Below are 11,889 nucleotides of genomic sequence, written 5' to 3'. Positions count from 1 at the left end.
ATATATATAAGATTTTGATGAACAAATCTCTAAATTCACCTTTGCAACTGATTAACTTTTGAAGTCAATCCAATTGAAGATGGACACCACAGCTAATTTACTTTAGCCAATGCAAAAATATAAGTCAGTCGGTTTTGCGAATTTTGGGCTAAATTCGTCATGGTAGTAGTTGAGAGTCGTCCTCAACACATGCATCAAGCGCTATACAGATCATGCTGGAGCTCTCGATATCCCACAAGATCACTTGTCACACGATCTGATCAAAACGGCCACAACTCCATACCTTCTCGTCAGTGAAACTCTGGCATGTAAGGCAGCAGTGGATAAGATACGTTTCATGTTTTCAATGCTCTAAGTTCAGCTTTTAAATCTCGTGCTGCCCTTAAACTCACGTTCAAATGATTTGTGTTTTCTTGTTTCCAGATGGGGCAGGAGCTTCCACACTTCTGTTCACGTCTGCTTTGTTCAAGGAGATGCAGGTGCCAAAAGAAATYGTTGCCCGTTCACTGACTGAATAAAGCGGTGTATATCCTGGACACATGGGTGAGGCTTGCCGGTTGAGAAAGGTTGATTTGTTAAACAAATTTGAACCAAATATGCACTTGGTGCCTGGTTTGTAATGTAAATTCATCAGGACAGTCTTTTCATTTCTCTTTGCTTCTGATGGCTTTACTTAAAACCTGTAAAGCCGATCAAAACTGCACTTCCTGCTTACTACTTCTGGGAACACAAGGTCTGTTATTTAAACGTAGACATGTTTGGTGGTCACAGAAATCTCGCTATAAGCTCATAAAAGCCAAAGTGCTCATTAGGAAACATTTTTACGACCACTAGACACATAAATCGCAAACAATTCAGTCAGCATGTAAACAAATGATAAAAACTCAGCCTCAGCTGCTCATCCCACAGCATGAACTCAAACATGCAGTTTTTGAGCAGGGTCTTCAAATAGGCCCCTTGAGACAAATAATTAAACACACCAGTTTAGTTTTTTTTAACTTTAAGCTTTTTCAAAAAAAGGAGTTTCTGCAGTCATTTTCCTGTGAGCATGATTGTTTCTCAGCAATTCAAGCCTGCAAATAGCTGCAAACATATGAAGAGCTCTTTTGTTTGTCACATTTGAAGAAGAAAGAGCTTATTGTGGACTTAACGGGAAAAATCTGCTGCTGGTGGTGACAGAAGGAAGAGACACTGAGCGGGAGTGGAGTAGAAAAGTAAGAAATAACAAATAAATGCAAACTCTCTTGTGTTTAACTATTAAAAAATACCATCTTGACGGGTGAACAAGTGAGCAACAGTATGCTTACTCTGCTGGCTAATAGTTCAAGTACTTTCCTGTCATTCCTGCTATTTTTAGAATACGATGAGACAAAACTACATTTCTCTCAGCTAGAGCAAGCGTGAAAAGCACAGAATAAAGACTGAACAATACAATGCAAAGATGGTGCTGAAATCAGAAAGAGAGACCACTTTCAGCCTCGCAGTGAGCTCAAACTAAAAACTACTACAATGGAAAACTTAAATCAGAAAGGTTAAACGCATCAGTTACAACAAAACAGCAGAGTAAAAATACATTAACGTATGTTGGTCCTAAACATTTTACTGTAAAACTTATAAAAACCCCAAAGTTACAATAAATTCTAACTAAAGTTCTCACTAAACGGTTTGGATTTGGATGATTTTTTTTGTTTGTTTGTTTGTTTGTTTTTTTGTGTGTTCGGGTCACAGTCTGATTATGTATAAGTATATAATGCATGACTCAAGTGAAGCTATAATAATTGAATGTTTTCTTGCTCTTGAGTCTTATATTGATTTTTTTCATTGTTCTGTACAAATGCAAACAATAAAACATTTATTTCATTGTTTAGATTGGCYCAAAGTAAAACCTTACATTAGCTAAATGTCTGATTGACTTTTCAAAAATTTCACAGAAGTTATCTTAMACTTCTGTTATATTAAGACTTGTGTTTAGGGAGTAGTTACTGTTATAATCTGAAGTTTACATACACTCATCAAGAACATGAATGTCATTCATTTCAGGTTTTCATTAATTTGATTGAAATATTATTTTCCCAGGGTGGAGTGATTATWCAAYATACAACTTCAGTCATTTGTAAGAACAAGTATTTTGGAAACAAGTTTGATTTTATTGTGGATTTTYTCTAATCCACTCAGGRTCAAAATCACCCGCTTCGGATGTTATCAGTCCATTAAATGGACGTTATTAGCGGTTATCAGCTCCATAGAATGGCTTCAGACTCTCAGCTGGTTAGTATGAGGCATAAAGCCACCAAGGTTAATTTTWGAGAAAATGACCTGGGGTAGGTTAAAACTGGAGTCTGGCAGATTGTTGCCTTCCAACATATTAGTAGGTAAACAGTCTGAAGCCATTCWATGGGACTGATAACTGCTGATAACGTCCATTTAATGAACTGATATCATCCGAACCGGCTAGTCATAATTATACATCCAAGTCCAAATAAGAGTTGAGTCTCAACCACACACATTTTATAGCRTTTAAGAAGATTTTAGTTTAGTCCTGCTTGGATGTTTGTTCCCTGATATGTTAAAGTTTATTTACWTCAGTTGGTTTTCTGGCAGAAACTTGTGTTTTTTGCATAATCTATAAATTTTCAACAGCGTTGAGGTCAGGGCTTTGTAAAAGCCATTTCAAAAACCTAATGTTAGCCGGTGTTATCCATTCAGAAACTAGTTTTAATATGTTCAAATATGTAGGTCATTGTCCTGTTATTCAAATTTCAGCCATGTGGTTGTTGAAAAAATTGGATGATCTCACTTTTAAATTATTTCACCCACATTGTGCAATGATCCATTATCTTAGCATGACGCTAGCATCACCTTCACTCCTCCAAACATCTGTCCTGTGTGACCGAAAAGCTTTTCTATTGAATTTTACAGATCTTCTAACAATTGTACTGCAGCCAGAAAGTCAGCCAACAATCTGTGTCTGGCAGGTTTTAGGATGCGATCCCTGAAGAAGACGGTGCTGCTCGCCGTCCTGGTGTCTGTGGTGCTGGTGTTGGCACTCCTCCACTCGTGGCCCACTCGGGCCTACACCACCGTGGACGTATGGCAGCGGCCCGGACCACCAGGAGAGAGACATCTGGAAGAGAGGCTCCCAGAACCCGATCAGCAGTTGAGCAACATCCCTTATCATGTCAGGGATGGTGTAGCGAGGTAAAGACCGTCTTTATCAAATCAGAAATGATTTCCATTTATTTGTCAATAAATTGTGAACTACAATCTGATCTTGTGCGTCTCACGATCAGCTTGCTGGCACGTAATGGGTGCGTATGTGAGGGCGAGAGTGGAGGAGTGAACCTGCCCTTTGCCCAACTGTTGTTCCCGCGGGTGTCGGCTCACCTGCTGCACACTGCCTTTGATGCCTCAGAGCTGGAGGAAATGAAGAAGAGACGGGCCAAAGAGTACAAAAGTTTTCAGAGCAGGTAACCTCAACATTAAAACGACACGTGATACAATGCTCCTTTGCATTCTGGACTATTTATACKWAGCACAAAAAGTAAGGAAATTTGTGTTTGGTAGATCATTTCTTTGTTGTAACAATGCTTCTTATCCTGTTGATTTAACTTGTTTTGCAGTTTATATTTTCAAACAGCAAAACCTGTTAAGTGGAYTTTTAGTTTAATTGCCCAGTAATTCTGTCCGTTTTGTTTGTGGATGTACAATATTCTGATGTATTTCCTCAGATCGAAGAGTTCTGCTGATTCTCTCATCATCGCAGAGGCTAACAATCCCCTGCAGTATCCAACACAGGGGCTGGAAGTACGACCTCTGAAAACAATCATTGTCCCAGGTAGGACTTTGTCTGGTCTGAGACTGTTGTTATAAATTCAGGGACAAATATTTAGTAGCTCTGGAGGTAAAACTGTTTAAAACGATCTTTAAACCATTAAAAATCCCCCATTTTAAGGTTGGTTGTTGAACTGTTTTTATCCAATTTAACAAGCTAAATTCAGTTTGGAGCAAAGTCTGTTTCTGCTGCTTTCAGGTTTGGCCTTACATGACRTTCCCAGAGATCATTACTCAGTGAGTGCACATTATTATTATTATTTTTATTTTTGTCTCTACATATTTTATGTGTTTGCACTCCTTGTCACACATCAGTAATTCTGTCTGTCCTGCTGCTGCAGATAAACATCACTGCCACGCTGGGAACGCTAAACGTAGCAGCAGAAGTGGAGGGGGTGAGATGGAAAGGCGACGGCGAGATGCATATGACGCTTTCGAGCAGCTCGCTGCTGAGCCTGAACCGGCAGCTGCAGTTCGTCACCTACACCAATACGCTGTTTCACCCCAGCACCGCGGACACAGGTWAGACCTCGTCAGCTCTGAAACCTCATTTTGATGAAAACGGATGAAACATTCCTCCGTTCTGTCAGAGTGTTTTCTTGTATTGATCCTGGTTCTTAGTCCTGTGTGGCTGGTTTGAAGGAAAAATTTGATGGTATGAAAATAATGCGTGTGGGAAATTTTATGAAAGATAAACGGTACAAATTAAGCTAGAAGATGAGCAGCAATTCTCAAGAGGTATAAAACGTAGCCAGAACTGAGTTAACAGTTCTCCAGAAAAGAATCATATAACTGAATCATTACATATGTGATTCATCTATTATCGTCTGGCAAACACTCTAAAAACTGGAAGTCTGACTATATTGGACGTGACTGCGCAACATCATTGGAAAATTTCCAGATCTTTTACTTGCTTCTCAGATTTGCTGGAAATAATAAAAGAAACAATGTCCAAGAACAGCTGCAAGCCTTTTTTTTTTGGGCACACTTTCAATTTGTTTGCGTAAGTGGAACTTCTGTGTTTACCCTAAAGTGAATGCAAAGTTGTGTGTGTGTGTGATGGAAAAAAAAAAGTTCTGCGTGAGTGTTGAGGAGATAAGAGTTTATAAAAAATGCACTAGAAACATCCAAACGGTGACAAGAGCTGCCACTTTCCAAAAACCGGCTGAGAGAGGACGGTTCCAGTACGACGATGTTCCAGAGCTGCAGGGTTCCACCTGAAAACAGAGAGGAAATTATGACCAAACAAACTGCTTAACACGGAAAGTACAGGCCCTTTTGTGTTTAGTAGAATATTTCCTTCTTGTAACAATTCTTCTTGGCAATAAATACTTTACCACTGGAAAGCCTGTKRATTTCCCTTTTAAATGGTGCCATATTTGTAAGGAACATGCATCTGTGGGATGAGCAGTGGAGCTGAGCATGTGATAAATGAAACGTGAAAAATTTGCCAAAMCTTCTCTGCCAAACAGCTTATTTTGCTGTGGTTTTGACATTTGTTTTGAGCTTCTGGTACCCCCAGGTGCTGCCAATCARGTATAAAATTAATTGCCAAGAAGCATTGTGACAACAAAGAAATAATTTACCGAACCCACATTTCCTTACTTTTTGTGTTAATTTTTATAAGGTTTGAATTCAATAGAATAGAGAGGAAACATGTTAAAAAGAAATGTTGAGAAACACAAGAGTTAAAGGGGAAAATGATGATTTGCAGAGCTGCAGCATGGGTTTTCTACATGCTGAGGAAATATGTGCAATATATGTATAATTATAGATATTTAAATTGGAAATAAAGTTGAGAGCCCAGACTGAGATGTTGTCAGTCATATTTATGTTGTGTTTAAAATCAGTTAAAAACAGCATTTTTGCCATTTTGATCAGCCTTGCTGTAAATGATTACATACAGTATTTGGATTTTTCAAAATGCAGGTGCTTCTGGATCAAGTCGGACCAAACCAGTGAGCACAGAGTCTGAACAAACAAACAAGACTTCACATTTCACACAGTCATTTTTTTAGCTTCAAATTTGTATTTTTTTGGTTGAGATGAGCTGTTTCTTCTGCTGTACATGCAAAGGTTTTAGTAAAAAAAATGGTTCTATTTAAAATTACATTTTCCAGCTGAAATCTAACATGCCTTTTTTTAACTTCACTTTTTTCATGATACACCGCCCGCTGTCTGTCTTATGAGCAGCCGATTGTGATCCAGTCTAATAATACATCCTCTTTGTTCTGCTTTGTTCAGCTTCCTGCATACATAATAAAAGAACATGAGCTTCATTATTAATACTACTATTATTAATAAATAAACCCGTTTGCTGCTGACAAAGCACATTTATGTTTTGTGACTTTTAGTGCAGTTCGARACAGAAGGGCATCAAGCCGTCTTCAGCATCAGAATCCGTCACGGCGTGACGCCAAAACTTTACAACACCGGAGCTAAAGGAGGTAAAGTCTACCCTCGTGTTCAGAACCAAAACATTTTAGATTAGATTAGATTAGATTAGATTGAACTTTATTGATCCCTTGGGAGGAGTCCCTCAGGGAAATTACATTTCCAGCTGCATCAGTACAGTATAGATTCAAGGTAAGGGAAATATTATAACAGTCAAAGGGAGATGTTGCACATTATACATCAGCATAAAAACAAGTCAAAGTAAAAAAAATGAAAAGGTCAAAATGAGAAAAGTCAAAGGAGGGAGGAAAAAAAGAAAAGAAATTAGTTTGTTGTTAAAGTTAAAAAGCCTTCTCTCTTCTGCAGAGTACAACGTCAGCGCTCTTGTGACCATAGCTACAAAGACCTTCCTGCGGTACGAAAAGCTTCAGAACCTAATCGACAGCATCAGGAGGTTCTATCCCACCATCACCATTGTAATCGCTGATGACAGCGAAAATCCCAARACCATCTCCGGGCCTTACATCGAGCACTACATCATGCCCTTTGGAAAGGTAGGGGGAGCGTGCGCCTGTCTGCTCCAGCTTCAGCTGCTCYGTGAGCTCCTAACCCTCTGTGTCTCATGTCGCAGGGCTGGTTTGCTGGGAGAAACTTGGCCGTTTCTCAGGTGACCACAAAATATGTGCTGTGGGTGGACGACGATTTCATCTTCACCGCCAACACCAAGTTGGAGAAGCTTGTCGATGTTTTAGAAAAGACCACCCTGGATCTGGTGATTAAACTGTTATTTGTTACGAGTCTTGAACGTGTTACTGCAGACATGTGAGTGTATCTGTGTGTGTTTAGGTCGGTGGTGCCGTGCGGGAAGCCACGGGCTACACCGCTACCTACAGACAGACCATCTCCATCGAGCCCGGAGAGGAGGACGGTGACTGTTTGCACATGAGGAGGGGATTCCATCACGTCATCGAGGGCTTTCCCAACTGCGTCGTGACGGATGGGGTCATTAATTTCTTCTTGGCGCGCACCGACAAAGTCCAGCAGGTTGGCTTTGACCCCCGCCTGGCCAGGGTCGCTCACCTGGGTGAGTCCAGAGAAAACACCGAGATCTGCTTTCAAACCACAAGCTCTAAAATGTGACTTCTTAAAGTAATTAAAGGTTTATTTCCTACTTGTTACTCTTAATTTAAAGTGGAGTTCTGAGGAAAGGCTATGTCTTATTAATGTAAATATCTAAAGCAGGTAAGATATTAATTATTTAAAACTTTTCCACAAACCCCCATTTAAAAGTATCTGAACTATACCTTTAATGCACAGACACAGATAAACAGTAAATTACATAAGAAAGAGAGGTTAAATGTATTTTTGTTTTATTGTATCTTTTCTAGTGCCAGCACATGGTGTAAATTTAATTTGACCAATCTGTTTGGTTTAGAATGTTGTATGAAAATTAAAAATGTAAGAATATTTTACTGTYAGGTTTATTTTAAATGCAGGCAGGACTGTTTTTCCGAAACTTGTCCTTGTTTAATGTTCACCTGCTAACAAGAGACAAACAGATAAGATTTTTATTTTATTTTTTGTAATACAGCCTCTCAAAAAAAGCTTAAACAGTATATTTTAGCTAATTATTTTAAAGATTTATGTCTTTATTGGGTGAAAAAACAATATTAACTGACAAATTTTTAATTTCAGTTTATGTTAATATCAAAGAGACCGAGGTCTTCCACATTAGAAACATTTCCTTAAAATCATCTCCATTTCACTTTATCTAATCTCCCACTCTGAGTGTTCACAAACATTTCACTGGAAGTTGGCTTGTTGTGGAAAATGTAAAAAATAAAATTCAGATGACAATAATTTACCAGTCCTGTCAAATTACAGCGGCTGTATTAGATTAACTCTTCCTTTAACTGCATTATGTTTGTTGACACAGGAGGCCAGTTGTTCCAATTAGGAACTGGATTATTGTTCCTTGGAAATTTGGGCCCTCCTTTGTTATAAATTTGATTTCATGATTCACCAATCAACAAATAAATGAATAAAAACAGGCGGGAGAATGGGGCACCAGGACTTTCTTTTCAGTTCTAATGCAAGAATTGATTTAATTTTCTTAATTTATTTATTAACATTTATTTAACCAGGCAAATCTCATCTCTTTTGCAGATGAGGCCTGGGCCTGAAGGCAACCTATTGTACATGTTTTTGGTTTGTGGGGGAAACAAGATTATCTGGAGAAAACCCACACAAGCATAACATGCAGACTCCACACAGAAAGACCCCAGGTCCAAACCGGGGATCGAACCCAGGACCTTCTTGCTGTGCTACAGCGCTAACCACTGAGCCATTAAAGAAGCAAGCTGCTGCTACCATATGTGCTTCAGGAAACCATAAAATTTTGTTTATAAATTGCTGTGAATTATTGACAATGCAAACGATTATAAAATAGCATTTTTAAATCAAAATGAAATATTGTCGCTGTTAGATAAAACCTTGTGTTTCAACTTTTAACATTTTTTATTGCATAAATCAACTCTGTTGGCCACTACTGTTCACATCATCTGTGATCTTAACTCATWACCATACAGTTTGTTTAATTCATCRTTATCATCTACTTTATTTATAAAGCACTTTTAACAGCAGCCACGGCTGAAGCAAAGTGCTGAACGTCAGAGATAAATAAGAAAAAGGAAAACATAAAAATAAAGTGACACACTAATGAATTAAAAACTAAATTCAAGACACAATAAAACAGTTAAACAGATAAAATCAGTACAAATAAAAGTTGCGTAATATCAGGTCTCAGTTGGGTTAAAGGCCAATGAGTAAAAACAGGTTTTCAGACAGGTTTTAAAAATGGACAGTGAAGGGGCTCGTTGAATGTGCAAAGGCAGAGCGTTCCATTAGGGGCACTAACAGAGAAGACCCTTTCTCCTCTGAGCTTCTGTTTAGAACTGACCAGGAGCAGCTGGTCAGCAGACCTGAAGAAGATCTGTTAAATAAGGCGGGGCAAGGCTGTTTAAAACCTTAAAAACAAACAGAAAATTTGAAAACAAACTCTAAAATACACATGCAGCCAGTGGAGGGAAGCCAGGACAAGGGTAATGTGTTCTCTCTTACATGTTCCTGTTAAAAGACTGGCAGCAGCATTTTGAATCCAGCTGCAGGCGAGGACTGGCTTACTCTGAGGTAGAGTGAATTACAAAAATCCAGTCGAGAATAAATGAAAGCATGGACCATTGTTTCAAACTGTTGCCTTGAAAGAATAGAACCTTTGCTATTTTTCTTAAATGGTAGAAACCAGACTTCCCTGTCCATCTTAAAACCAAGCTTTGTAACTGTGGGCTTAACGTATATTGCCAGGGGTCTAAATCAACTGGAGGGCTTGGGCATGCTCCACTGGGTCCCAAAACGAGTGCCTCGGTGTATTTTTTAATAAATGCAGGAAATTTAGGGCCATCCAAACTTCAAATCCTCAAGACATGATAAAAAAGGTTTAATGGACTAAGCATAAACTTGCCTTAAAGGCACATATAGATTTGGCAATCATCAGCGTAGCAATGGTTTATGGTTTATGATGAGTGGGGATGGATAAAGAGCCTATATGAGTGGAGGCCTCGTAAGTGGGCCCATTGCTCTCCYCTAAAAGACACTGGGGCATAGCGATGTTTTATAACAATCAATCCTAGAGGAAGGAGGTGCAAATAAAAAGGCAAAGGCCCTAAAATTGAGCCATGGGGAGCGCCACATGACAGAGGAGCAGAAAAGCTCTTGATAAGCAAGACATTTTTTCATTGAGTATTCACCATTTATGATTTGAAATTGATTTATAAATTATCTATTTACTTGAAATGACTTGTTCTGTGTTTTTTCAGAGTTCTTCATCGACGGACTCGGCTCTCTCCACGTGGGCTCCTGTGACGACGTCATCATCAATCACGCAACGAAGATCAAGCTCCCGTGGGTCAGCCAGTCAGAGAGCGACAAGACCTACGCCAAGTTCCGTTACCCGCCTGCTTCGTCGGATGCCACTCGCACAAAAAACGGTCTCCTGTTTTTCAAGAACCGGTTCCAGTGTTTGACTCATAATTAAGCCCCTCCTCTTCCTTCTTCATCCCCGACGGTTCCTCAGTTCTTCCTGAGTTGCCAAAGAAGTCTTTCCTCCTCTCTGCTCAGTCAGATAAGATTCATGGCAAACGGTTCGGTTCGTGTGGAACGTTGGGCGTGGTTTTTATGTTTTTGAGCTGCGTTCGCTCCTGCTGTGTCTCCGCGCGGCCCTCTCATCGTTGAGTCACAACACTGTCTAAGTGAGGGGATCAGGATTTGTCAAACCTTATCTGCTTATAGGTGCTTGAGCTGTTCAGGCACAAAAGAAAAACCCAAAAAGGTTGCATCCTGACAGGTTGTGTCCTTTCTCGCATATCTTGTTTTTCCTGCTCATGGTGTCCGACAGCATGAGACAAGGAGGACAGAGGACATGTCCTAGAGAGAGACCATCTCTGAGATGACCAGTTCCACATGAGACACTCTTAAAGTGACTGGCTGGTTCTGTGGAAGGTGTGGCTGCTGGATTTGAGGTCTTAATTGTTCTTTTTGTGTCCCAGTTTTTCTACCTCCGTACCCAGAATCCTTTTTGATCTCACCCATGTGAAGTCATGCAGTTTTTCTTTTCTTTTTGGTCCGCTGCTGTCTGTCGCCCTCCAGTTTCTTCATAGCGCACCTCAAACGCGGAGGAGTATTTCTTTCTTCTCGCACTGATACATGACAGGAAACGGCACCCTTACATGCTGCCTCAAAGGAAACATGGATGAACCAAAGTGCATGTTTGTTTTCAGGCACACGAGCAGAGGAAGGACATCTGAAAATTGGATGATAGTTCTGATGTGTCAAGCGTGTGATGAAGGAACTCTAAGCTCTTCTTTTACATCACGGCCTTTAGATGGCTTCCCTGAATCACTCTCGATTCTTAGAAAAGGGGTTTTAACTGTCATTTGTTAAAAGCAAAGAGGTGCAAAAAGTTTTTATTCTTTTTTTATATTTTGAACTATTTTTCTGTCTTGTAATTTTATTTCTATTTATTTTTTGATTCAAAGACTAAACTTTTTGTTTTTTTGCATCATGTTTTTAAAAGTTTGTATTATGTTAGAGTTTGTGACTTTTGACAAACTAAAATTTTAACAAAGTCATGAACTTTGTTTTTAATTTCTTGTCTTGGCACATAAACTTATTATATTACACCATCAAAGCCACTGAATTTAGTAGTCTAATCCCTGCATCATGAACCATTTTTTTTGTTTAAACTGTGTGAAAATAAAACTTGTTATGTTTTGAAGGGAGTTCTAAGATGAAAGTATAAAGATGCACGTTMCCTCTTTGTTTCTTGCTTCTGTTTCTGTCCATCTTTTGAAAGGCTGAGAAAATCTGCATTTTCATTAGGAAACTTTATTTAAAGTAAAGATTTATGTAATAGTTCACAATATGGTCTTAGATCATTTAAAGTCTGTGTTTTATAAACTGTTTTTATTTGCTTCTAAGTTCAGAGTCATGAGGAGCTGGAGCTAATCTCTAGACAGGTCAGCAGTCCATCACAGGGCCACACACACACACTAACACACACACACACACACACACACACACACACACACACACACACACACACACACA

General features: G+C 39.2%; 1 protein-coding gene across 2 annotated transcripts in view; it reads left to right on the top strand.

The window, feature by feature from the left end:
• Positions 1-11,601, top strand: part of b4galnt1b (beta-1,4-N-acetyl-galactosaminyl transferase 1b) — a 13,730-nt gene extending 2,129 nt beyond the window's left edge. For both annotated transcript variants that reach the window (XM_014009109.1, XM_014009110.1), the window contains exons 2-12: positions 424-543; positions 2,976-3,198; positions 3,291-3,467; positions 3,729-3,835; positions 4,031-4,068; positions 4,173-4,353; positions 6,186-6,278; positions 6,592-6,779; positions 6,857-6,997; positions 7,072-7,309; positions 10,101-11,601. In XM_014009109.1, coding sequence (XP_013864563.1) covers positions 540-543; positions 2,976-3,198; positions 3,291-3,467; positions 3,729-3,835; positions 4,031-4,068; positions 4,173-4,353; positions 6,186-6,278; positions 6,592-6,779; positions 6,857-6,997; positions 7,072-7,309; positions 10,101-10,318 — 1,608 coding nt within the window. In that variant the 5' untranslated portion in view covers positions 424-539 and the 3' untranslated portion in view covers positions 10,319-11,601. The remainder of the gene's footprint in view (positions 1-423; positions 544-2,975; positions 3,199-3,290; positions 3,468-3,728; positions 3,836-4,030; positions 4,069-4,172; positions 4,354-6,185; positions 6,279-6,591; positions 6,780-6,856; positions 6,998-7,071; positions 7,310-10,100) is intronic.
• The last annotated feature ends 288 nt before the right edge of the window (positions 11,602-11,889 follow it).

The sequence above is a fragment of the Austrofundulus limnaeus genome, unplaced genomic scaffold, assembly GCF_001266775.1.
Source record: "Austrofundulus limnaeus strain Quisiro unplaced genomic scaffold, Austrofundulus_limnaeus-1.0 Scaffold55, whole genome shotgun sequence".
Taxonomy (NCBI): Eukaryota; Metazoa; Chordata; class Actinopteri; order Cyprinodontiformes; family Rivulidae; genus Austrofundulus; species Austrofundulus limnaeus.
The sequence above is the reverse complement of the archived record's forward strand: the minus strand, read 5'-3'. Positions and strand labels throughout refer to the sequence as shown.